The sequence below is a fragment of the Pan troglodytes genome, chromosome 10 (assembly GCF_028858775.2).
Source record: "Pan troglodytes isolate AG18354 chromosome 10, NHGRI_mPanTro3-v2.0_pri, whole genome shotgun sequence".
NCBI lineage: Eukaryota > Metazoa > Chordata > Mammalia > Primates > Hominidae > Pan > Pan troglodytes.
This window is the reverse complement of record NC_072408.2, coordinates 137269493-137292541: the sequence shown is the minus strand read 5'-3', so window position 1 is coordinate 137292541 and position 23049 is coordinate 137269493. Positions and strand designations below refer to the sequence as shown.

General features: G+C 53.9%; 1 protein-coding gene across 21 annotated transcripts in view; it reads left to right on the top strand.

The window, feature by feature from the left end:
• Positions 1 to 23049, top strand: part of RIMBP2 (RIMS binding protein 2) — a 321527-nt gene that overhangs the window by 234129 nt on the left and 64349 nt on the right. For 20 of the 21 annotated variants that reach the window (XM_024348152.3, XM_024348148.3, XM_024348150.3 and 17 more), the window contains 2 exons: positions 3954 to 4058; positions 12177 to 12227. In XM_024348152.3, coding sequence (XP_024203920.2) covers positions 3957 to 4058; positions 12177 to 12227 — 153 coding nt within the window. In that variant the 5' untranslated portion in view covers positions 3954 to 3956. Of the gene's footprint in view, positions 1 to 3953; positions 4059 to 12176; positions 12228 to 22147; positions 22335 to 23049 lie in introns of those variants that run through there. The other variant, XM_054664720.2, reaches the window with a different exon arrangement.

Below are 23049 nucleotides of genomic sequence, written 5' to 3'. Positions count from 1 at the left end.
GAATGTGAGCTCCAAGAGAGCTGGTTTTGTTTTGCTTTGTTTTGTGTTGCTGTAGCCTTCAGAAGCCAGCAGGGTGCCTGGCACAAAACAAGTGCTTGGGTAAATATATGTTGAGTGAGTTGAGTGAGCCAGTTCTCCTGGTGGAATTTGGCTGAAATCTCCTCCTCGTATCAGATTGAGGCTGGTGTTAGGATGTAGGAAATGGCCACTCCTGAAGTCCAGGACCATAGATGTCATTTAGGTGCCTCCGTCCTGCTCCGTGCCACACTCGGGCCCTTCTCGTTTCATCGATCTGCCTTCACACTGTGCCCCCACTCTGGGGTGTTCTCTCATGAAGACACGTTTGTCCTGTTCTGTGTCCCCAGCTTCTTGGCACCTAGTAGGTGCTCAATAAATGCCAGTCCGATGAACCAATATCCAGAAGAAGCAATGAATGAATAAATGGAGTAGAAATAGTCCTCTCTGGAGCTGGAAGCCCCACACGGAGGGCCTCATGAGGGTCTGCAGAGACTGGCCGTCCTGAGGACCTCTGGGACCCTCATGGGGAAACCTGACACCAGAGCAAAGCCACACTGCACCAAGGTGGCAGCCAGGGTTTGGAGAAGAGTTCCCAAAGCGTCTCAGGAGCTCGGGGAATCCCCTGCATCCCCCAGGGCTCTGTCAGTTTGTCTTGGTGGCTTGTCCCCGTCCTCCTAAAAATGCCCTGCAATGTATGCAGCTGGTTTGCACTCACAGTGAACTGGTGGTGGGCGGTGGGTGGTGGTGGTGGTGGCGGGTTGGGGGGGCGGGGGGAAACTGAGGCTCTTGGAAAGAGACCGTTAGAAATGGCGAGGCCCAAATGGGCTGACAGCCCAGCGGGGCGGGGGGAGCAGTGTGTGAAGGCAGATCTCGGGAGGGCTGCGCAGCAAATACCCGGGGCTTCTTCCCAGGAGGGCCAGGCCTGCCCAGGCTCAGAGCTGGAGTAAACGTGGGAAGATACAAGCATGGTGTTTCCCTGGGGCCCATCTGGCCCCAGAGTGAACTGGCGAGGGCCACTGACCGCGACACCCGTGTTTCATGGGGTTTTGTTCATGTTTTGGGGAACTCCATTTTCTCCGGATCCCGGGTTCTTGTGAGAGTTCCCATAGCAACAGTGAAACCCCCAGATGTCTGTGGGGGTGCAGGGTAATTCCAGCTTCTGAGTTCACTGGGAGCCTCTTCTGGAGACAGCAGAGAGGATGCCGAGTTTATTCAGCTTAAAAATGTAGATGAACCAGCACGTGAGGTCGCCGTGCCTGAAACACGGGCCAGGAGGAAGACTTCACTTTTTAAACACAAACAAAACATCCACCAACCACAGCGCTTTGCAGAATGAAAAGTGGAGGCTTTCCCCACCCTCAGTTAAAGTGGTTCTGTTTCAAGGCCTTTCCCAGAAGAAAGGAGCTTTCAGAGGCAGCAAAAAAGGTAGCAGTAGGGCTGCCTTTGGGAAACTGGCAAAAAGAATGTAATCGGCCTGTCTGCCTCCTCCTGCGGGGCCACACCTCTCCCCCTGAGCCTGGGTGCCCCCCACCCTTTCCGCCTGCCTCTTCCTGCGGGGCCCCACTCCCACCACCCCCCCCAAGCCGGGGTGCCCCCACCCTCACCACCTGCCTCCTCCCGAGGGGCCACACCCCTCCCCCTGAGCCTGGGTGCCCCCGCCCTCACCACCTGCCTCCTCCCGAGGGGCCACACCCCTCCCCCTGAGCCTGGGTGCCCCCGCCCTCACCACCTGCCTCCTCCCGAGGGGCCACACCCCTCCCCCTGAGCCTGGGTGCCCCCGCCCTCACCACCTGCCTCCTCCCGAGGGGCCACACCCCTCCCCCTGAGCCTGGGTGCCCCCGCCCTCACCACCTGCCTCCTCCCGAGGGGCCACACCCCTCCCCCTGAGCCTGGGTGCCCCCCGCCCTCACAGCTTGCCAGTCTCAGCAGGGACTCCCTCGCCTCCCCCCTGCCAGGCTCCTCTTTCCAGCTCAGGCTGAGTTGGCAGCGGCCTCAGGAAACCATGTTAACCTTCTCTTGGACGCGTGTGTCCGACCTCATGACTTGCGAAGGCTACAGGCCTTTAAGACTCCAAAACTAAATAAAAATGAGTAAAAGGTGGTCGGGCACGGTGGCTCACGCCTGTAATCCCAGCACTTTGGGAGGCCGAGGCAGGCGGATCGCCTGAGGTCAGGAGTTCCAGACCAGCCTGGCCAACATGGCAAAACCCCGTATCTACTCAAAATACAAAAATTAGCCCAGCATGGTCGTGGGCACCTGTAATCCCAGCTACTAGGGAGGCTGAAGCACGAGAGTAGCTTGAACCCAGGAGGTGGAGGCTGCAGTGAGCCAAGATCCTGCCACTGCACTCCAGCCTGGGTGACAGAGCAAGACTCCATCTCAAAAAAATAAAAATAAATAAAAATGAGTAAAAGGCTAAAAATCAATGGAACTGTAAAATAATAAAATAATAAAAAATAAATGACCAACCAGTTCCAGCCCAGGAGGAAGGCGTGTGGGTCCCCCATGGCTCGCTGGGGCCAAGACACCCACTTGCTTTAGGACCTGGGTCATCTGTGTGGCCCTGGATGTCAGGGGACATGGGGGGCAGGCCCGTGGGGCCGCAGACATTGGGGGTATATGCCGTCGGAAGGGGCAGCTCCCACTCCCTTCTCAGTCCTTTCCTGGAGGCATGCGTGGCCAACTCTTCCCATTTTTGAAGGAATGTGGGTCTTTTATATAAAAGACCCAGATTTTAAAATGTTGACCACGAAGTTACCGTGTGTGTGTGTGTGTGTGTGTGTGTGTATGAATGAAAGGAAATGACAATGAAATTCCAGCATTTTGCAGCTGGTTTTCCAAGCGCCCAGGAGTGGCTTGGGGACCCCAGGAAATGTTTTCTGTGACTGTTCCCAGTGTGACTACCCACCCGCCCGCTGTGGCCATTTCTACCCAATGTCATTTCCCATGTGTTTCCTCCTGCAGGCTGCCAGGGTTCGTGGCTGGTCACTGCTGTGAGCTTCATGGGTCTGGGGGCCCAGTCCTCACTGTCAGGGTCCCAGTGGTGACTCTGGGCTCGTGAGACCTGTCAGAGGGGAGGGAAGGGCCCACAGAGGGCAAATAGGTGAGAGTTGAACCCTGGGCACTGGGGATTAAGCACCGCCCCTCCAAGCAGGACAAACGGATTGTCAGGAGGAGAGGACAGAGCCAGGAACCCGGCTCTGTCCTCTCTGATGCAGAAAATGGGCCTGGCTGATGGGGGCCACCTTGCAACTTTCCCAGAGGGGTAAGTGAAGGAATTTGGACTCCCGGGTCTGAGTGCGCTGGTTCACTGGAGTCAGCAGTCAGGACCAGAGCCTGAGGTTTGGAAGCGCCCGGGAGGGTGTGGACTCTGGATTTGCGTTCTGAACAGGTGTCCACTTCCCAGCTGTGTGATGGGCAAGGATGACTTCCTGTGCCTCAGTTTCCCTCTCTGTAGAATGAGGCTACTTCTAGAACGTACCTCCTAGGCTTATGATGGGGATGATATGACTTAAATGCAGATAAAACCCTGAACCAGTGCTGGGCACACAGGGCAACATCAATAAGCCTTTGCTGTTATATACAAAGGACCTGGGCAAAAAAGGCACAGGAGGGAGAGTCAATTTTTCAAAACAAGCAAAAAGACGAAAGTCACATTTGCATGAGAACAGAGTTCTGCTCAAATGCTCGATGAATTTGGAACCTGCAGAGGAGAAGTGGCAGGTGGGGGGCTTGTTTATGTCATAGCTCCCCCATTGGGAGTGCCGCCTCTGGAAGAGCCCTGTTGGCAGCACGGAGGTGGGTGCCCTGCAGGGCAGTGAGGGGCTGCTCTGGAGTGACCGGGCTGAGTCAGAGCCAGCTTGGTGCAGGGTATAGGATGCACGCCCATGGGCACAGGCTGCCCTGCTCAGCCAGGCCTCTCTCTGTCCCCACAGCATATGCGAGAGGCGGCTGAACGGCGGCAGCAGCTGGAGTTGGAGCATGAGCAGGCCCTGGCTGTTCTCAGTGCCAAGCAGCAGGAAATTGACCTTCTGCAGAAGGTAAGTGGCGGGCAGCTGGGTGCAGTGTGCGAGGCAGGGAGTCCACGGGTGGGCCGGGGATCCCTGGTGTGGTGGAGCGGCCGACCTGCAGCCTCGGCTCCCAGGCTGCTCCCTCTCTCTCCTTGCACAGAAGAATTCAGAGTCATTTCTGCTTTCCTGCTCTGGTGTTTCTTAAGTAGACCTGTGTTCACGTTTTATAACGCGAAAGCAGATGCAAAGCTCTAACCTCTGATGCTGGTGAGGTTGTCGGGAAAAGCACACGTGTAGAGATGGCTGGCAGGGTGTGAATTGCTTCACCTTCTGGAAAAAGCAGTGTGCAGCATCCGTTTAAACTAAAAGGGCACACAGAAGGTGACCCTGCCACCCCCATCCTGGACGATGCCCTGCAAGGAGTACAGGAACCAGTTCAAAAGGAGTTTTGTTTTCTTGCAGTGCTGCTGTGTGGCAGTGGGGACAGGGACTGGACCCAATTGATGCCCACCTAAGGGTGATGGCTGTGTGCACCATGGTCCATCCACACCAGGCGCCGTGTGATGTCAGCGAAAAGGATCATGGTGGTTTGATTCTGCTGTCTTGAGGCTGTTGCATGATGTGTTATCAAGTGAGAAAACTGAGTTGCAGAGCAATATTTATAGCCGGATCCCAGTCAGAAAGGGAAAAGGCAAGATGAGTAAGACAGAAAGGAAAAGAAATCAGGAGAGAAAGGAGAGAGGCACCAGGGAAGGAGGGAAGGAAGGACTGAGTGATTTGGGATTTTTACCTCCTGGGCACCTGTGATGGGTCTGGGGACTGAGAAAGGTAACCTCGCCCCACTCCAGTCCTCAGCCACGGTCCTGCTGTCTCTCTCCAGATAGGTAGGAGGGTGGTGCTCCCGGAGCCTATGGGCTTGGGGTGCCCCCAGGAAGAAATGAGAAGGTGGGGACCTGTGAACAGGTCTCATCTCATTTCCTTCCAGAGCCCAGTGTCCCCACCCAGCCCTGCCCTCTCCTCCTCCTGGCAGGGCAGCCACCCCTGTGGCCAGAGTGCAGCTGGCTGGTCTACAGCCTCCCGCCCGGCGCTGGCTGGAATGGGCCACTCCTCTGCCCTAGGTGGCCCCTCGATCCATCCGACAGCTTATCCAGGTCTTGGATCTCAAAATAAAGGGCTCACAGTCATTCACCCAGCCTGGGGGGCGATAGGAATCTGCCGGAGCAGCGTTTCTCCTCCAGAGTTTATTAGCAGAGCTTGTGGAAACAGGTAGATACGTTCTGATGCCATTTCTCTAATCATTTAGCATGAGATCGTATTAAGGATAGATTTCATTAAGCCAGCGCTGATGGGACCTTCACAGCCCTTATTACCTGTCATAATAAGGTGGCAGGCACCCGGAGCAGCAATATTTCATTAGATGTTATCCGCAAGGGATATTGCTGGGACACGGGCAGGAATATTACTCTTATGTTCTCCTGCCATGTCTCAAGGACCTTTCCCGTGGCCGGGCGACGCCTGATGGCACCTGCACTTATTCGTCACACTCCAGAAGCCACGTCCCCAGGCGGGGACCGTCTGAGACAGATAATAAGTCTGTAGAAACACAGAGACTGTCCAGGAAGGGGAAAGGATGTCTCCTCTCAACAGAACATTCTCTAGAAGCCTGGAGTTATATTTACTAAGCATTTGATGCCAAGGAGAATGACCTGGAACCGACTCTGTTATTCCGCGTCCACAATCTCTTCTGTGTGCTGTCCAGTTCTCATGGCGTTCTTTATACCCCCACACTCACCGTTGTCTCTGTTTTGGACACAGTGATGCTTCATTAGTGGGGCGAGGGGCAGAGGGAGAAAAACTGGATGAAATATGAATGGGCCAATTTTGTAATTTCTAGAGGCTTTGATGTAGTTTTTAAGCATGAGAAGAGGAAGCCTGACTCTTGAGTGGAATGAGATCCGGGACTTCTTTCCAGAGCTCATCTTTGCATTCAGTTTCCACGTGGGTGGTCGTTGCACTGCACTTGTGACCAGCTCCGTCGTACTGTCATTCAGCAGGGGTCGGCCGTCTGCCCCTCCAAGCAGCCACTCAGCTGCTGTTCCAGAAGCAGGAACACAGCCGCGAGTGGGACACGGCTCTGCCCTCCCAGGCTAAAAAAGGAAGATGAACAAGTCAGTGAAAAAGCGAGTAAGCCCAGATGATGGCAAGGGGTGAAGGGAGTTGAGAGGCTGGAGTGGCGGATTGACGGGGCCGTGACTTTAGATACAGGTGACAGTTCAAGGAGCAGATGACACCCACCACGCCGAGGGCTGGGGCGGGAATGTGCGAGGGTTAGGGAGCAGCACACACAGGCCCCCTTGGGAACCAGCCCAGCGCATCCAGGGAAGAGGAGGAAGGCCGGGTAGCTGGGGTGCAGCCAGGGAGGGAACAGGGGTTGAATTTGGGCCTGAGGCACAGAGCTGGAGTGCTTACCCCACCAGGCAGTGGTGCCTGCACCATGAGGCACGGATCAGCTGAAGACTGGCCCTCATCCCCCTACCAAGATAGAAGTCACCAGTCGTCTTTGGACTCTCCAAGGCCCAAAGATGATTCTGATGAGAGGGCTGTGGAGCCATCTCAAAGGAGTGACCCTCTTCTCTCTTTCTGCAACCCCAGCTCTTTCTTGAACCTGCCGTCACGGGACCCCACCCCCAACAAGTGGCTTTTGTTAGTGTCACCCATGCATGAGCTTACGGTCCAGTGGGTAGTTCTCTGTCCTCGTTTTCTTTGACCCAGAGGCCCAGTTTGAGCTTATGGCCTCCAAGGATACCAGCCTCTCCTGGTTTCCTTCTCCACACCAGCCCCTCTACACATCACAGGTGACTCTAAGACTCAGTCCTGAAGTCACATCCCTTCTCAGTCTATACTCACTGTCTCGTGAGCTCGCGTGGATGCGTGGGTTTCAGTACCACCTCTGCGTGGTAACTCCCGGGTTTAGACCCGGAATCCAGACGACGCCACTGTGCCCCAATTCCTTTACTCACCCTCTGCTTGACACCACTGCTTGGGGGGCCTCGGACGCCACGTCCCACACAGAACTCCCCTCTGTCCTCACCAACACCTGCACTTCTGCTGAACTCCTTGAGCTCCGTAAACGGCAGCATCTCCCGTTTTTGTACAGCTCTTCCTTTCCCTGGAGTTAATTGCCTTTTTTGTTTGCTTGTTGTCTTACTTCTCTGTGTACCCATCATTCCTTTGTTCCCCAATACCCTGCTGAAGCTGTAAAATTCCTTTCAAGAGAGTCTCAGTCCTCCGGGGGGCTTCTGATTCCATTTTCCCCTTGGAAACGCCCGCCTGGAGCCCCTGGCCTCTTCCTTCAGTCCGGATCCTGGAAATGCCCCTCCCCACCGTCGGCGGGTCTCCTCCCTGCCTCTTTGTGCTTTCATCCTCAGCTTCCTCCATCCTATAATGTTGTTTTTCTTGATGTGCAATGTGAAGCAGGAGTTTATTTTTCCTGAAATACAGGTGGATTGTGCCACATTGTGCAGTACTTAGAAATTCCTTGGTGGGATCAGCCTCACCCCCAGACCTGACCACCCTTGAGAGGGTGCTGGACATTCAGGCGTCTAATATCAGGGGCCTGCATCCCAGCACCTTGTCCAGAGGAACCTTTCTCCTAGGTAGCTCCACCTGTCCTCCTGCCCTGCATGGCGGTCCGGAGAAGCATGTAAGATCATGTGAAAGGGAAAGCATTTGTTAAATCGGAGAAATAAACAAATGCGTGAATGACGAATGAGTGATGAAAGTGCCCAGGGCTCTCCTCCCGGAATCCAGGGACAATGAGCTCATGCTGCAGCCCTCATCTCTGGGACCTGAGCAGAGACACAGTTTAAAAAGGCAAAATGCAGCCAAGCCAGGACCCACGCTGTCTGCTGGTAACCTCAGGCTCTCCCGGGAGACGCGTGCTTCCTGGAGACCGGGAGCAAGAGCTCATTCACAAATCCCTGCGTCCATTCACTCAACAGACGTTTACGGAGCGTCTCATGTCAGTGAAGTCCCAGCAACACAGCAAGGAGTGGGACGGTGTGAGAACAGAATGGTCATGACGATGGTAGAAGCGACTCTGGGCACAAATCCGCTGGTGCAGCGTGTCCGGGCTGTGACCCGGAGTGCAGGCGTGGCCTCCTTTGAGCTGCGCCACCTCTGCCGCTCCTCCCGCTCCCCATGCTGCAGCTGCTTCCTCCTCTCCCTGGACCGTGCCAAAGCCAGTCCCCTCTTGGGGACCCTTATCGACAATGCCTGGTCCCCAGGTTGTTGCAGAACTGGTTCATTTCTCTCACTGAGTCTCCCTCAGACCAGACGCCACTCCATGCCCAGACAGAGGGCATGTCGCCCCATTTACTGATGCCAAAACATGCCTGCTCGCTCATGTGTCTGTTTGCCGACTGCCCACCTCCACCTGTTGGCACTTCAGCTCCGTGAAAGGCGCGTCGGACTCGTAGGACATCGCCTGACACCTAGGAGCTCCCCAGCAAATCCTGGATGGGCGAAAGTGCTCGAGGGCACAGAAGGAATTGGAGATGTGACGAGGTTCCGTCAGTCGGGGCAGTAGGGTCAAAATCCCACGGATAAGATGACCGACGATCAATTCTCATTAACATTCAGTAAATGCCTGTGGAGTGAATCAATGAATAGTCAGCCCTCGTGTAACCTGCGGGGCGGAGGCACCATTGTTTTCTCCATGTGACGGATAAGGAGGCTGAGGCTAACATGCCCGTGGTCCACTTGAGACCTGATTCCGAAACCCTGAGGCTTTCTCTCCAGGTGAATGGTCAGCCTGGAGTCCGGCTGCGCTCCGTTGCTTCAGACTTTCAGTTTCTCGTGTAGGTTACATCCTTGTCTTGTGACAAGTGGCAGTTATGATGATCCAGTGGTGTGAGCTAAAGGGCTTTTCCGTATTTATAATTCATCCGCAGACTTGACCGATTTTACTTCGGTCTACAGTTCCTCTTACTGGTAGAATGACCGCTTTCAGTCTTAAGGCTATTATGTAACGTGTGATACTAAGAGAAGCTGAGCTCACCGCCCGATGCATAGTTAATGCTTTGACTGAATTTGCTGTGCTGCCCTCAGATTGTTGGCCTCGGTTGTGTGTGGATGGCTGCGGTGGGTCATAGCTGACCCTCTGTGTTAGTTTCAGGCAGTGTCTGCCCTAATCCTGTGTGCTCCTGGAGTATTAGAAAATGCCCATCAGCCCTCAGCTCTGCGGAACTCCTGTTTTGAAGGTCCTTGTAGCCCTCGGCATAGTTCCTTGAGTCTCACTGACTTTTCTGCAGAGCTAACGTTTCATAATGCCCACGGAGGCCCCTCACTCTGCTCCATCTAAGCCAATGCCCGTTGTCCCGTCACAGTCGCCAGGGGCCTGGACGGCTTATTGCTCTGTGCCCCATCCAACCTAGCTAGATGCCCAGCACTTCGGCCACAGGGAATCTGCCCTCCCTTCTGTGAGCGCCGTCCCCCCAGATGCTGCTGCTGCTCCTGCCACCGGGCCTGCCCACCTCCCGGAGAGCAGATCCTCTGGGTAACAGGCCTGTTCCTCAGGCCTCTTTCTCCAGCGTTGGGAGCTCCAGTCTCCCTGCTCTGCAGGAAGCACTTTCCGTAAAGGTCGCACTTTCCCTGTGTTGGCCCCTAAATGAGCCTCGCTTAAGCTGTTGCTTGGATTTTGTAAGAATTCAGCGCTGCCAATTTTAACAGTCTATTCTGATTGCCCAAATGGCCCAGTTTGCAAGTAGCCTGCAAAAATGCACTGGTTTTCATCTGAAGCTGGAAGCGAAGTTGTACTGCCAGCTTGGCTGAGTTTTAACAGCCTGCTGGAATATTTTTTGTTTTGTCTTTTTTTTCAATCCTGCCAGTTGAAAACTATCTTTGATTCAACTGAGTCAATGGTGGCATCATTTATATAATCCCTGTATGTTCCCTGCTTGTTTGTCTCTTTTTCTATTTTGCTATTTATTGTTGCTCTTGCTGGTTTTTGCTTTGAAAGGAACAGTTTTTGGCCTTCGACGGTTGAGCTGAACTCGAGAATGGTATAATTAACGTGCTGTGTTCCAGTCACTTGCCCGGCTCTTAAAACTCTCATTGGAAATATGTGAGAATGGAACGCATATGAATGAACTCTATAGAAACCTCAGACGACTCTTCATTTTTAGCCCAGGGAATGGCAGATTTCCCCTTGGCTGGGGAAGCCAAGCTCTTCCCTGTTTTCAGCCCACGGAATTTTGCGAATGAGAAGTAGAAACTGTTAAGATAATGTTCACTTGCTTATTTATGATGTTGAATCGTCCATCACTAATTATTCTCCAGGCAGCTAGAGGAAATATTTCTCTGGAAACTGAGAATTCTAAATGTAAGTCACAGCGTAGCGTATGGATTCTTTATTAGTGTTCCACGTTTTAAGAGCTAGGTGCACTCTGGTGTCAGAAAATAATGCTTCTTAGAAACCCCCATTTTCCTGCTCCACGGGGAATGTTTGGGAGATGCTGATGTCAGTGTGAGGGGTGCACAGTGTGGACTGTGCTGCAGGCGGGAGCCTGGTTCGTCTTTTCTTCTCTGTCTCATTACAGCCTCAGGAAACCAACCTCCAGTGTCCGCACTTTAGGAAGTGTCCCATGCTTTCACAGCTGACGATGACGTTCGTTAGCACTCTTGGTTTCAAGCGACAGAAAACCCAAACAGGAAATTGTTTTTGTGCCCATCACTGAAAATGTGGCTTCAGACATGGCTAGATCCAGGGCTCAAATCTGCTGGCCTCAGACCCAGTAGAATCCAAGGCCTCCCTGACATCACCAGGACTTGGCTGCTCTCTGCCCTCCTCTGGATCAGCTTCAGCCTTGGTTTCCCTGTGGAGACCCCCAGCCACTCCAGCCCTGACCCTCCTGGTGGCAAAGTGGCTGCAGCCTCACCTCCTCCCAAGCCAAAGTCCAATAGAAAGGGGCTTCCCTCTCCCACAGCATTCTCAGGCAGAGGCCCATTGCCCTCCGTAGGCCCCACGCCACCCAGGTCACCAGTCGCTGAGGGTCCAGACCGTGCTTGGCACAGGGGAGGCCCAGACCCCAGCCAGTCCAGAGGTTCTTCCCAGGAGAGGAGCTCCCGACGCTGGAGGAAGAGGCCTGAGGAACAGGCCTGTTACCCAGAGGATCCGCTATCCAGGAGGTGGGCAGGCCCTGCGGCAGGAGCAGCAGGAGCATCTGGGGAGACGGCGCTCACAGAAGGGAGGGCGGATTCCCTGTGGCCGAAGTGCTGGGCATCTAGCTGGGTCGGATGGGGCACAGAGCAATAAGCCATCCAGGCCCCTGGCGACTGTGATGGGGCAACAGGCATTGGCTTAGATGGAGCAGAGTGAGGGGCCTCCATGGATCTTATGAAACATTAGCTCTGCAGAAAAGTTAGTGAGACTCAAGGAACTATGCCGAGGGCTACAAGGACCTTCAAAACATCAAAGCCATTGAAACACGACAGGTCCTTACCATCATGATGATGCTGGGACTTCCAGGCCTGTGAGGACAAGAAATAATAGTGTTCCATCTCAGATGTGCTTGAATCTGCCCTTTGCCCGGGCAGCAGCCATCCCGAGACATTTCTGTAGTGAAACATGTGAAGTTATTCTGTGGGGCCCAGATGGCTTTGCCGCCAGTGCTTTGAAGAGGGCGGCCCTGCCACAGGCTGCAGGTGCCAAGGCCTGTTGCATGCTCAGGACCCAGCCCCGGCCCCTCCTCCAGGGCCTGGTGAGGTCTCAGGGAACCTAGAGCTGATCGGGAGTCAAGTCTGCAGGATTAGGTTTTGTTTCCAAAGCAGTTCGTCGGACGTTTGGGCAGATGAAGGTGCTGTCAGAGGCATTGGAGGGATGCTTCTGCTACTAAGCTTATCACCTGGGTGAAGAAATAATCTGTGTGCCAGACCCCCTGGATGTGCAATTTATCTGTACAGCAAACCTGCACATGTATTTCTGAAACTCAAATACAAGTTAAATAATGAATGTAGGAATAATTTTAATTCCTCTATTAGACAAATAAAAATAAATGATCCCCCACCCCCAGTGATTCAGACATTGATCCGATTGTCTTCTTTCCCCTTTGGACATTTACTCTTTTCTCTCTTTTCATCATAAAAAAGGCTCAGGTTGAGGCTAAGAAGGAGCATGAAGGCGCAGTGCGGCTGCTAGAGGTAAGGAGCGTGCCCCTGCTTTCTGCCCGGGGGTGGGGGACGTTGGGGAGAGTTGTCCTGATGCCTGCTAGAAATAATAGATGACGTTTATGAAGTGCGCCTGGTGCACCAGTTACTAGATGCCATTCATGTGTCTTCTCATGTCATCCTCACAAGCAACCAGTACGACAGGTGCCAGGACCAGGTCCGTTCTTACAGGGAAACTGAGGCACAGAGAGGTTAAGCAGCTTTCCCTTGGCCACACATCCAGACCCAGAACTGTGTGTCTCAGATGTGGTCTGCTGTCCTCTGCTGGCTCCTCTTGGGTGGAAAGTGAGGGGGCGTGGCTCACTCGCTTGCTTGCGAATTAATTTCCCCAGGGGGAAAGGCGGGTGGACCTTCCGGAGGCCGTCCTGGTCTCTGATGAACTGCCTTGGGGTACCTTTTTAAGGTATGACACCCATCCTGGGGAGGCATTTGTAGGATCAGAGAAAGGAGGGCCTGGGGAATCAGAGTCCTCAGCGCCATCTGTGGCACTTCCCCGGGTGTGGCCCTCGCAAACACGACATGAGTGGCCTTCTCCTGCCTCCCAGAGATGTTTCCCACTGGGGCCTTGGGAAGGAAACAACGGCTACGTCCCACCTGCGTGAGTGGCGTATTGGGAGTGACCACCCCTGTCCCTGGCTCCTGGCCCAATGCCAGCCTCCTTGGGAGTGAGTAGCCAGGCAGACAGGGAGGGCTATGGGGTCCCCCTCAGGCCTCTGCTGTCTGCATCCATCATGCACAGTGGCTGGGCTACAGTGAGCTGGGGCCCCCACCTGCCGAAGTCAAGGATCGTGTAATTCACCACCCCCTCAAGGAGAGATTTACGTCGAAGGGGATCTGCCCTGGGGTGGCGTCCTCCCGGTAATGTTCCCTTAAGAGAGGCCAATATTGGATGAGGCTGCCCTCTTCAGAATGACCTTGTCCCGTGTCCCTGGGGGAGCAGCAGCCACTTAAAACGGGCTATGTGCATCTCTTACGTTGCCTTTTAAAGTCTATTCCTCCCACAGGAAAAGGTTTCATCATTATCATCCTATATATTAAAATGGATTTTCTGAAAGCCTCCATTAGTTAATGACTATCTGGAGGGAGGAGTGTGATGAATAGCAAATAGGAAAATATATAACCTGGGAGAATAGAAACAGACCTCCAAATGGCCATTTATCTCCCTGGAAAATAATTCACTTTCCCTGGCCTGAGTTATCCACCGCACTTTAATTTGCATCGTCTCCTGGCAGAAAAGGTAGTTCCCTCTCCCCAGTTGCCCCGGAGCCCATTGACGTGACCCTGTGTGGCTTCAATCCGCTTCTGAGGGACCGCTCCACCATGATCCCGCTGTCACCTGTCACCCCGTGCTGCTGGTGGTGCATGCTTTCAAATGTGGTGACGGTCGCAACGCAGCGTGCTTTGGTTCGAAAAACAAGGCAATTCGGATGTGCTGGGAATTGTGTCTTTTATTTACGGCGTCTTTCTGTAACTGTCTTGCTTTGCTCTTCGCGCAGAACACCTTGGACAGCATGCAGGTATTCTAGAGAATAGCATCTTCCCTGCCCGGCGTGCTTGGCGATGCTTTTCCCGTGAGTGGACGCGGCCATGAGTCCTGGGCCTGCTCTGACCTGCCTCTGCTTCCTGAACTGCAGCTTCTGACGCAGGTGGGGGGTGGTCGGGGTTCCTCAGCCTGGGGGAGCTGAGGAGCTGCTCCGAGGAGCTCCACAAGCAGGGCCTCCCCCTCATCCGGGCGTCAAATGCAAAGCCTTGCTCGCTGAGGTGCCGCGCAGGCCCAGACACATGGCTCTTCCCGTCCTGCCAAGGCTGTGACTGTCAGGCTGGGAGAGCAGTCCTGGGGTTCAGATGACCGCAGAGGAGAGAAATTGTGGGTTGATTCTACCCTTGGGCCAGAGTTGTTGAGAGAGCCTAGCGGATAACCCTGAATTCAGTTAATTCGGTTACTGGTCATCAGAATTCAAGCTGCACGCCTGAGCCTCACACCCTTCCGTTCTGCCTCTGCATTGTGTGGACAGCAAGCTCCTTCCTACAGGCCAGGGAGGCTGCCTGCGCTCCTCTCTGTCAAAGACCACCCCCTTGCTATTCCCCTGGGGTGGAGGAGAGGCTGGGTTGCCCCCCAGACAGGCCTTTGAAAGTTTTCCACGCCTCTGAGTTGGATGGTGAGTTCGTGGAAGGAACGGCCTTTCCCACTTCTGGACAAGTGGTTCTCTAAGTGGGTTCCCCGGGGCAGCAGCAGCGCCCAGGAGCTTGTGAGCAAAGCGGCTTCTCAGGCCCGGCCTCGGACCTGCTGAATCCAAACCCCTCAGGGAGGGGCCCCAAGGTTGGCTGTAATCACCCTTCCAGATGTTTCTCATGCCACTGAGGTCTGAGAAGCATTGTTTAGGGAGCCTGTGAGGCCAGCTCCTGGGAAGCAGAGAGTATTTTCAGCAGTGCGTTCCCTGGGAAGCCCTGGCCTTTGCAGGGTGAGCACCTTGGGAACCTGATCCCAACACTGCAGCTGTTGACCGAGAAACCATGGCTGTCAAGTCCCACCCACTCACCCATCAAAGAACCACCTGTGGTGTGCAGTGGGGGTTTCATGTCTAGGTGTTTGTGTCCTTGGAGAATGGGGCATATTCGTGACTTTCTGTAGACGGAACATTCCACTGGGCAGCCTGCTTCCATGCTCAGCCAGATACAATAGAGAGCGCCTAGATAGGATACACCCCAGAACACGTGTTACATAAAATGCCTGAGCACACGGAGAACCAAAGGTGTCTGAGATGGGTCTCAATCAATTCAGGACATGGCCAATGTTAAGGACGCACCTGTGACACAGCCTCGGGAGGTCTTGATGACATGTGCCCAAGGCGGTCTGGGTACAGCTTGCTTTTATACATTTTAGAGAGATGTGAGTCATCAATAAGTGTAAGATGTACATTGGTTCGGTCTGGAAAGGTGAGACAACTTGAAGCGGGGGCTTCTGGGTCATAGTGTAACCGCCTAGTGGGTTCACCTTGCCCGTTGCCTAGATACAGCCAATTTATTAAGACAGGGATGTTGCAATAGAGAAAGAGTAATTCATGCAGAGCTGGCTGTACAGGAAACCAGAGTTTTATTACTACTCAATCAGTCTTCCTGAGAATTTGGAGACTGGAGTTTTTAAGGATAATGTGGTGGCTAGGGGGCCCGTGAGTTGGGAGTGCTGATTGGCTGGGTTGGAGATGAAATCATAGGGGGTCGAAGCTGTCCTCTTGCACTGAGTCACTTCCTGGGTGGGGACCACAAGACCAGATGAGCTAGTTTATCCATAGAGGGCAGGGTCTACAAAATATCTCAATAACTGATCTTAGGTTTTACAATAGTGATGTTATCTCCAGGAGCAATTTGGGGAGGGTCAGAATCTTTCAGCCTCTAGCTGCTGTGGCTCTTAAACAATAATTTATAGTCTTGTGGCCAATTTGTTAGTCCTGCAAAGGCAGTCTTATTTCCAGGCAGGGAAGGAGGCTTGTTTTGGGAAAGGGCTGTTATCTTCTTTGATTCAAAGCTAAACTATACACTAAGCTCCTCACAGAGTTCGTTCAGCCCACACCCAGGAATGAACAACGACAGCTTGGAGGTTAGAAGCACGATGGAGTTAGGTCAGATCTCTTTCACTGTCTCAGTTATCATTTTGCAATGGTGGTTTCAATAGGTAGAGAAGAGACAAAGGGTTGCATTCTTTTGAGTCTCTGATGAGCCTTTCACTGAATACACAATTTCCATGTGAGAGGGAGGCAGAGGAATTGTCATTTATGCCTTAGTCTGGCTCATTGAATCTGCATTTTTGCATAAATAATAGGGCAGAAGAAACAATCAGATATACCTTTGTCTCGGGTGAGCAGAGGGTTAGGAGCTGAGTTCTTTGTCCCACCCCTGTGAAGATAAACGATCAATTTACATTGCCTGGGTGAACTTCAATGGAACTGTTTTAGGATAAAGATCTTGAGGTCCACAAGGAATCTCTTTGTGTGCAAACTGTGAGGGAGGTATGTAGCTTTTTAATCTTTGCGGCTATCTTATTTAGAAACACAATGGAAGGCAGGTTTGCTGACACGGTTCCCAGCTTCATGCTTCCCTTTGGCTTGGTGATTGTGGGGTCCTGAGATTTATTTTCCTTTCACGGTCCCCACATACACAACTCCAGTGCCATGGACACTTCTAGGCCCTGTTCTCTAAAGAATGAATGGCCAGGAGGTTTTGGTGGCAACGGGGAGGTGTCTTTTTTCTTGGTTCCTCTGCGTGAAGTCCTGAGGCCCCAGGAGTACCCTGGGCTAGTTTTGGGGTTTAGCAAAGATGCGCATCAGGATTTAAACATAGAACAGAGGTTTTCAGGAACTTGCCTGTCAAGAGAGTTCATTTTGTAAACCTAAGAACCTGAGAGCAGGGAGATTCCAGCTGCTAGGAGTTAAGTAATTTCTTTGGCACTTAGCGTCCTATCAAAACAGAGAAGCAAAAGAAAACAATGAGAGCAACACCACCACCTGGAACAGGTGCCCTGTGCTGGGCCCTGTCCTGAGAGTGCGTAGGAGAGACATCGAGACATCTACAAGATAATGCCCATTTCACTTGATCTTCTTCATGTCTGGGGGAAACCAAGACACAGGGAGGTTAATGAATGACCTGCCCGAGGGTCTCAGATAGTCATGAGCAGAATCCCATTCAAGCCCCAGGAGTTTGGCTCCGGAGTCCAGGCCTTCCAAGGCTGCTGCACAGCACAGCTTCCCATCAGCTCAGAACTCTGACCTCCCTGCAGGTGCTGGGTGGGGGCAGAGGGGACAGCGGCCCTGGTCCTGCCTGTAGAGCGTACTGGAGGCTGAATCATAAGTCAGTGCTGGCAGCTCCAGACTGAGGAAGCGCCGGCCGGGCCATCTTCACCTGCTGATATTCCCTGGGTGTGCAGCAGTAGCAGACGGCAGGAATGCAGGAAGTCGCTTTACCCCAGGCCCTTGAGAAATAGTCATATTTAACCCCTGAAACCACTGCCTGAGGTTCTCTGTCACCTCATTTTGCTGATTAGGCAATCAGGGCACAGAGACAATGAGCCACTTACCCGAGGACACACAGCTCCCAAGTGCCAGGGCATGGCCCCAAGGGCAGGAAGTCAGCCTGGTAACACCCTCTCAGGTGCTCTGAGAAAAGTCTAGGGGCTGGTGTGCTTGTCACCATGTGGCTGGGCTAAGAGATGAGCATCTGGGCTTCCTGGTCAGGGGAACGTCATGAGGAGCCTGTGCCAGTGCTGTGTGCTTGGCGTGTGCGTGTCGGCAGCTCTGTGGTGGTTCTTCAGGGCACCCTGATGGGAGTCCCTCGCCTTCTCTCCACAGTGCCTTGGGTGTCTCCTCCTGGAGTGAGGCATTGAACCTCAGGTCATGTCAGCCCTGGTTCGTCTCGGCCTCAGAGGAGCCCGGCTATTTTTCCTCAACAGCCCCCCTTCCTCCCTGGGAGACTTTCGGGGTGGCCAGCGTGCTTGCTTCCCAGGCAGGCTGGGGTCTACCTCCCCGCAGGGGTCCGGCCTCAGGCCTGCAGTGGATGATTGTGGGCTGTGTGGCCTTTGCCTTTAGGGGTCATCCCTTCCTCCATAAAATAATCCTAACAGTTGTGTTTTGCGTCTAGGGTGGAATAAAGATGAGTATTACACAGGCTGGATGCATTATGTATGTCTCACCCTTTTTCACTTCTTTTCTGATTTTAAAAGAAACTAAAATGGAACCATGTCTGTGGGCCCCTGAAGCTAAAGGGCTATGGTCCCAGGCGCTGGGCCTGAAGGTAAAGGGCTGTGGTCCCAGGCTCTGGGCCTGCTCGGCCTGCAGGGAACCAGCCCTGCCTGGCTCTTGTTCAGAGGCTGGGTGACCCCTGGGCCAGTGAGTGTGTTAGGGGAATGTGTGGGTGAGTGAGGGCACAGGCTTGGGCTTAGGTGGGCCCTGGACAGAGAGACTCAGAGGCCAGAGAGACCTGGGTGGGTCCTACTGCCCGCTGGGGGTGTGACCACAAGTCCCTCTCGGCCTCATCTTCTGCCCTGGTGCAATGGCCTAACACCAACTTACCCGGGAGGTCTCTCTGAGTCAGCAGCAATGCATGACTCCCCCAGGCAGGGCCAAGCACATAGTAGGTATTCAGCCAGTGAGCAATGAAATCACGTAGGGCCTGGCACATAGTAGGTATTCAGCCAGTGATCAATGAAATCACGTAGGGCCTGGCACATAGTAGATATTCAGCCAGTGATCAATGAAATCACGTAGGGCCTGGCACGTAGTAGATATTCAGCCAGTGATCAATGAAATCACATAAAGACAGCACATGGGACAATTTGTTTCCAAATTTTCCTAATGTTACCGGAAAGCAGCCTCGATCCAGACCCCAAGAGAGGGTTCTTGGATCTTGCGCAAGAAAGAATTTGGGTGAGTCCGTAGAGGAAGGCGAAAGCCAGTATGTGAGAGAAGTGAAGAAATGAATGGATGGCCACTCCATAGGCAGAGCAGCAGTGTGGGCTATTCGTGGTTGTTTCTTGATTATATGCTGAAAAGGGGTAGATTGTTCATGAGTTTTTGTGGGGGGAGGGTGGCAGTTCCCGGAACTGAGGGCTCCACCCTTTTCAAGCCATGTAGGGGAACTTCCTGATGCTGCCTTGGCATCTGTAAACTGTCATGGAGCTGAGGGGAGTGTCTTTTAGCAGCCAATGCATTATAATGAGCGTGTAATGTGCTGTGAGGACGACCAGCGGTCACTCTCTTTGCCATCTTGGTTTTGGTGGGTCTCGGTGGCTCCTTTACTGCACCCTGTTTTATCAGCAGGGTCTTTGAGACCTGTATCTTGTGCTGAGCTCCTATCTCATCCTGTGACTTAGAATGCCTTCACCATCTGGGAACGCAGCCCAGTAGGTCTCAGCCTCATCTTTCCCAGCCCCTATTCAAGATGGAGTCGCTGTGGTTTGAACGCCTCTGACACTAAGTCAAGTGACCCGGTGAGCCTGGACCGTCCCTGGGTTCTGCCTGTGATTCTGGAGTGATTATGCATCGGGCCCCTTGCTCTCAGAACCACCCCGTTTGGATGCCAGCCTCCAGCACAGCGCCTGCTTATCACCCCTCTTCACAGAGGCCGGGAAGCCAGAGGAGGGCACTGAGCCAGGAGCTGGGGGAGCTGTGGGGGCGTCTTTGGATGCTTCCCCCTTGTCTTTAGAAATAGCCACATCCACATTTGCAAGCCTCTGCTGTTTGTTCCAATTACAGTTGATTTGCCTGATGACTGTGCCATCTGTTCCTGCCTGGTCCGGACTCAGTTGCTTCTGAGCAGTGCCCTGCAGACCCTAGCGCCGAGCAGGTGGCCTCGGGATGGGGAGGAGCAGCACCATGGGGCTGGGTGTGTCCCTGCATCCCTGCAGCCGGGGTGACACCCAGGCCCAGTCCCAAACCCAGACAGGACAGCACTCTGTATCCGGAAATAAATATCGAGGTGTAAATGCGCCTGCCTGGGGCAGGACCACGGGTTGCTCTTTTCTCTCAGCATGCTTTGGAAGCGGCTCCTGCTGGCAATTCCTCCCCATAGGCAATTGGAAGCTCTTAGCCCCAGCAGGGACCCCCTGGCAGTCACGAGAGCCTTCCCTGCTGCCAAGATGCCAGGGAGCTGTGCTCAGGCGAGGAGCCTAAAGGAAAGGTGCAAACAAGCTGGATGTGGGCGGGCAGGACTCTTAGGTTCTCCTTGGTAGGAATTTGAGGTGGGGGAGGCTGTGCCCCTGTTCCACACCTTCATTGTAGGTTACAAGGAAAGCAAGTCTCACAGCAGATTCTCCCATCAGACAAGCATTTACGGAGCATGTGTTGGTGGACAAGCAGGCACGAGAGGGTACATTCCATGCCTGGTCTGTGAGCTCCACGTGGTGCCAGCGCTCTGCCCTGCTAGGAGGGTGCTTGCGCTTTGGCCCCATGATGCTCATTCGGGGAAAGCACGTCAACTGCACAGGGACTAGGGCAACCAGATTCCTCGAGTCAGCGTCCACACACAGGACCAGCTAGAGACCCAGCTCTGAGCACCGTGCCTGAGACTGCAGGAGCAGGGCCTCACTAGTCCACACCCTGCTCGTTCAAAGGTGGGGCAGTGCTAAGATGTGTGAGCTGGGTGACATATCTTCACTTTAACCAACGAATGCCCGTTTCTCCCATCCCTTATGCTTAGGAAAAAGCCAATAATTTTACTGTTTATTTTTCCTGATGCTGGTCACGCCGCGTAGCGTGCCTTGGGCCTCGGTGGAGACGCAGCCGGGCAGGCATCCTCGGGGCAGCTGTCTCCAGGCTTGCGGCAGCGCGGCCTTCCTGGTGTCTGCACTGGCCACCCCTGGGTGGGATCCTCAATTATGGCAATGTATTGCCCAGCTTGTCTGTAAGTGCGTGCTCAATGCCCAGGTGGATGTAGGCATGCAGAGGGTCGCAAATTCTAAGTTCCAGAGCCCCCCAGGCCCAGGAGCAAGTGAGGGATCGTCCTGTGTGTCGGAGGCTTATGTGGGTACAGCCGGGGGCATCTACAGGGCCATGAGGGCATTTGATCCAACCTGACCCCCCACACACCCAACCTGCTGATGCGGGAGTGTCACCATGCTGTCGTGCAGAGCAGCATCATGGCCAGCAGCCACAGCCTGCAGCCTTCTCTAGACATGCCTGTCAGCCCAGGCTGCTGATGGGCCTTGAAATACTCAGCAGGGTTTAAAATGTGAGACTTTCCGGTGAATTGAAAATTCCCTGGGTGTGTCAGGCCATTCTTGCTATAAAGGAATGCCTGAGGCTGGGCCATTTATGAAGGTTTATGAAGGTGATTTATGAAGGAGTCACTGGCTGATGGTCCTATAGGCTGTACAGGGGGTGTGCTGGCTTCTGGGGAGGCCTTGGGAAACTTACAATCATGGCAGAAGGCAAAGGGGGATCAGGCGTGTCGTGTGCTGAGAGCAGGAGGGTATGGGAGGTGCCAGGCTCTTTTCAACAACCTGACCTTGTGTGAACTTAGCCTGCTCATTATGGCAAGGACAGCACCAAGCTATTCATGAGGGATCCACCCCCAGGACCCAGACACCTCCCGCCAGGCTCCGCCTCCAACACTGGAGGTCACATTTCAACATGAGATGTGGAGGGGACGATGCCCTGCTGCTCCTGGGAAACCAGAAGCTTTAGCTTTTCAACATGAGATGTGGAGGGGACGATGCCCTGCTGCTCCTGGGAAACCAGAAGCTTTAGCTTTGTCTTTGGTGGGCTGCACCCGGGCCGAGGCACTGGCCCCTTTGGACAGAGCCGGTTGCCCTGCTCACCACCCCATCCTGAGTTCCTGCAGGTCTGCCCTGCCCCTGCCCCTGCTGGCACCCCTGCCAGTCTGCGTGCAGGACTGTGTCCACACGGTGATTTGCTGTAGCACTCAAGTCCACCCCGGGACCCCCCGAGGTGTAAGGAGCAGTTGGCAAGAACAAGCTGGGCAGAGCCGGTGTCCCTACAACCCCCGGGCCAAGCTCTCTGCAGCCCCCTCGAGAAAAGCAGGGCAGCATGGTTTGGGCATCCTCCCATCCACATCTCACGTGGAAATGTGACCCCCAGTGTCATGGGTGGAGCCTGGCGGGAGGTAGCTGGGTCCTGCGGATGGGTCCCTTATGGATGGCGAACCACTGGCCCTATCTGGTGACCCCTTGGAGGAGAAACACCCTCCGGGAGGAGGCAGCAGCTGGGAGCCTGGGGGCGTTTCTCAGGCTTCAAGAAGGGAGTGACTTTGTGTCACAGGAGGGCATGGAATCTCCTGTGCAGTGAGCCCAGGTGGGCGAGGGGACTATGGGACGGGGCTCAAGGCGAGCTGGCTCTCCCCCCTCACTGCTGCCCGTGGGCCTCCTGCTCCCGACACCCCCTCAGAACGCGGTGGATGTCCCCGGCGCCAGGCCCTGGGGAATCTGCGGGGGAAGCAAGGACAGTGACTGGCTGCCACTCTGCTAAGAACACCAATATCCCTGCTGTTGCTGCCGCTAATACTGCATCTGCTGCTGCTACTAATACTAACACCAAACTGTGACTGTGAAGGATAACACCAGTACACTTGCAGGTAGTAATAATGATACTGCTGCTACTAGTACAAATAATACCAATATTGCTGCTGCTGCTGCTGCTAATACTAGGCTGCTATTAATACTAATACCAACAGCACTGTTACTCTACCACTACTCATACCAATGCTATTCCTACAAAAAACACTGCTATTGCTACCACTGCTGTTAATGCTCTAATACCAAAGCAAGACTTCTACTACTGCAGGTGATGAAAATACCAGTACTACTGATACTAGTACTGCTCATCAATACCAATACTGCCACCATGATTACGGCTGCTCCTGCAAGCGCCGCTTTGCTGCTGCTGACGGCACTTCCAGCCTACCGAGGGGCCTGCGTCCTCTGTGCGCAGAGTGGGGCCTGGAGCACAGACTCACAGGATACCTAGAGCTGAGGGTTCCCCGTGGGAGAGGGAACCCGGCCCTGATGAACACCCAGGCCTGCGATGACACAGCGGCCCCTGTGCAGGGGTCTCAGGGTTCCTTGGTGAGCCACCTGGTGGCTGCTTCTCCACCCGTTTTCTATCTCCCTTGGACAGAGGTGACCTGGTTCATCTCTAACTGAAGGGTACTCCACACTTCCTGTGCGTAGATTCGTTTCCCCGCAGCTTATTGTGATCCATCAAATATCTGTTAAATGTTCACCCTGTGCCAAGTCCTCAACTAACGGTTGAGGATGGACTGATGGGCCAGGGCAAGGGGCTGACCTTGG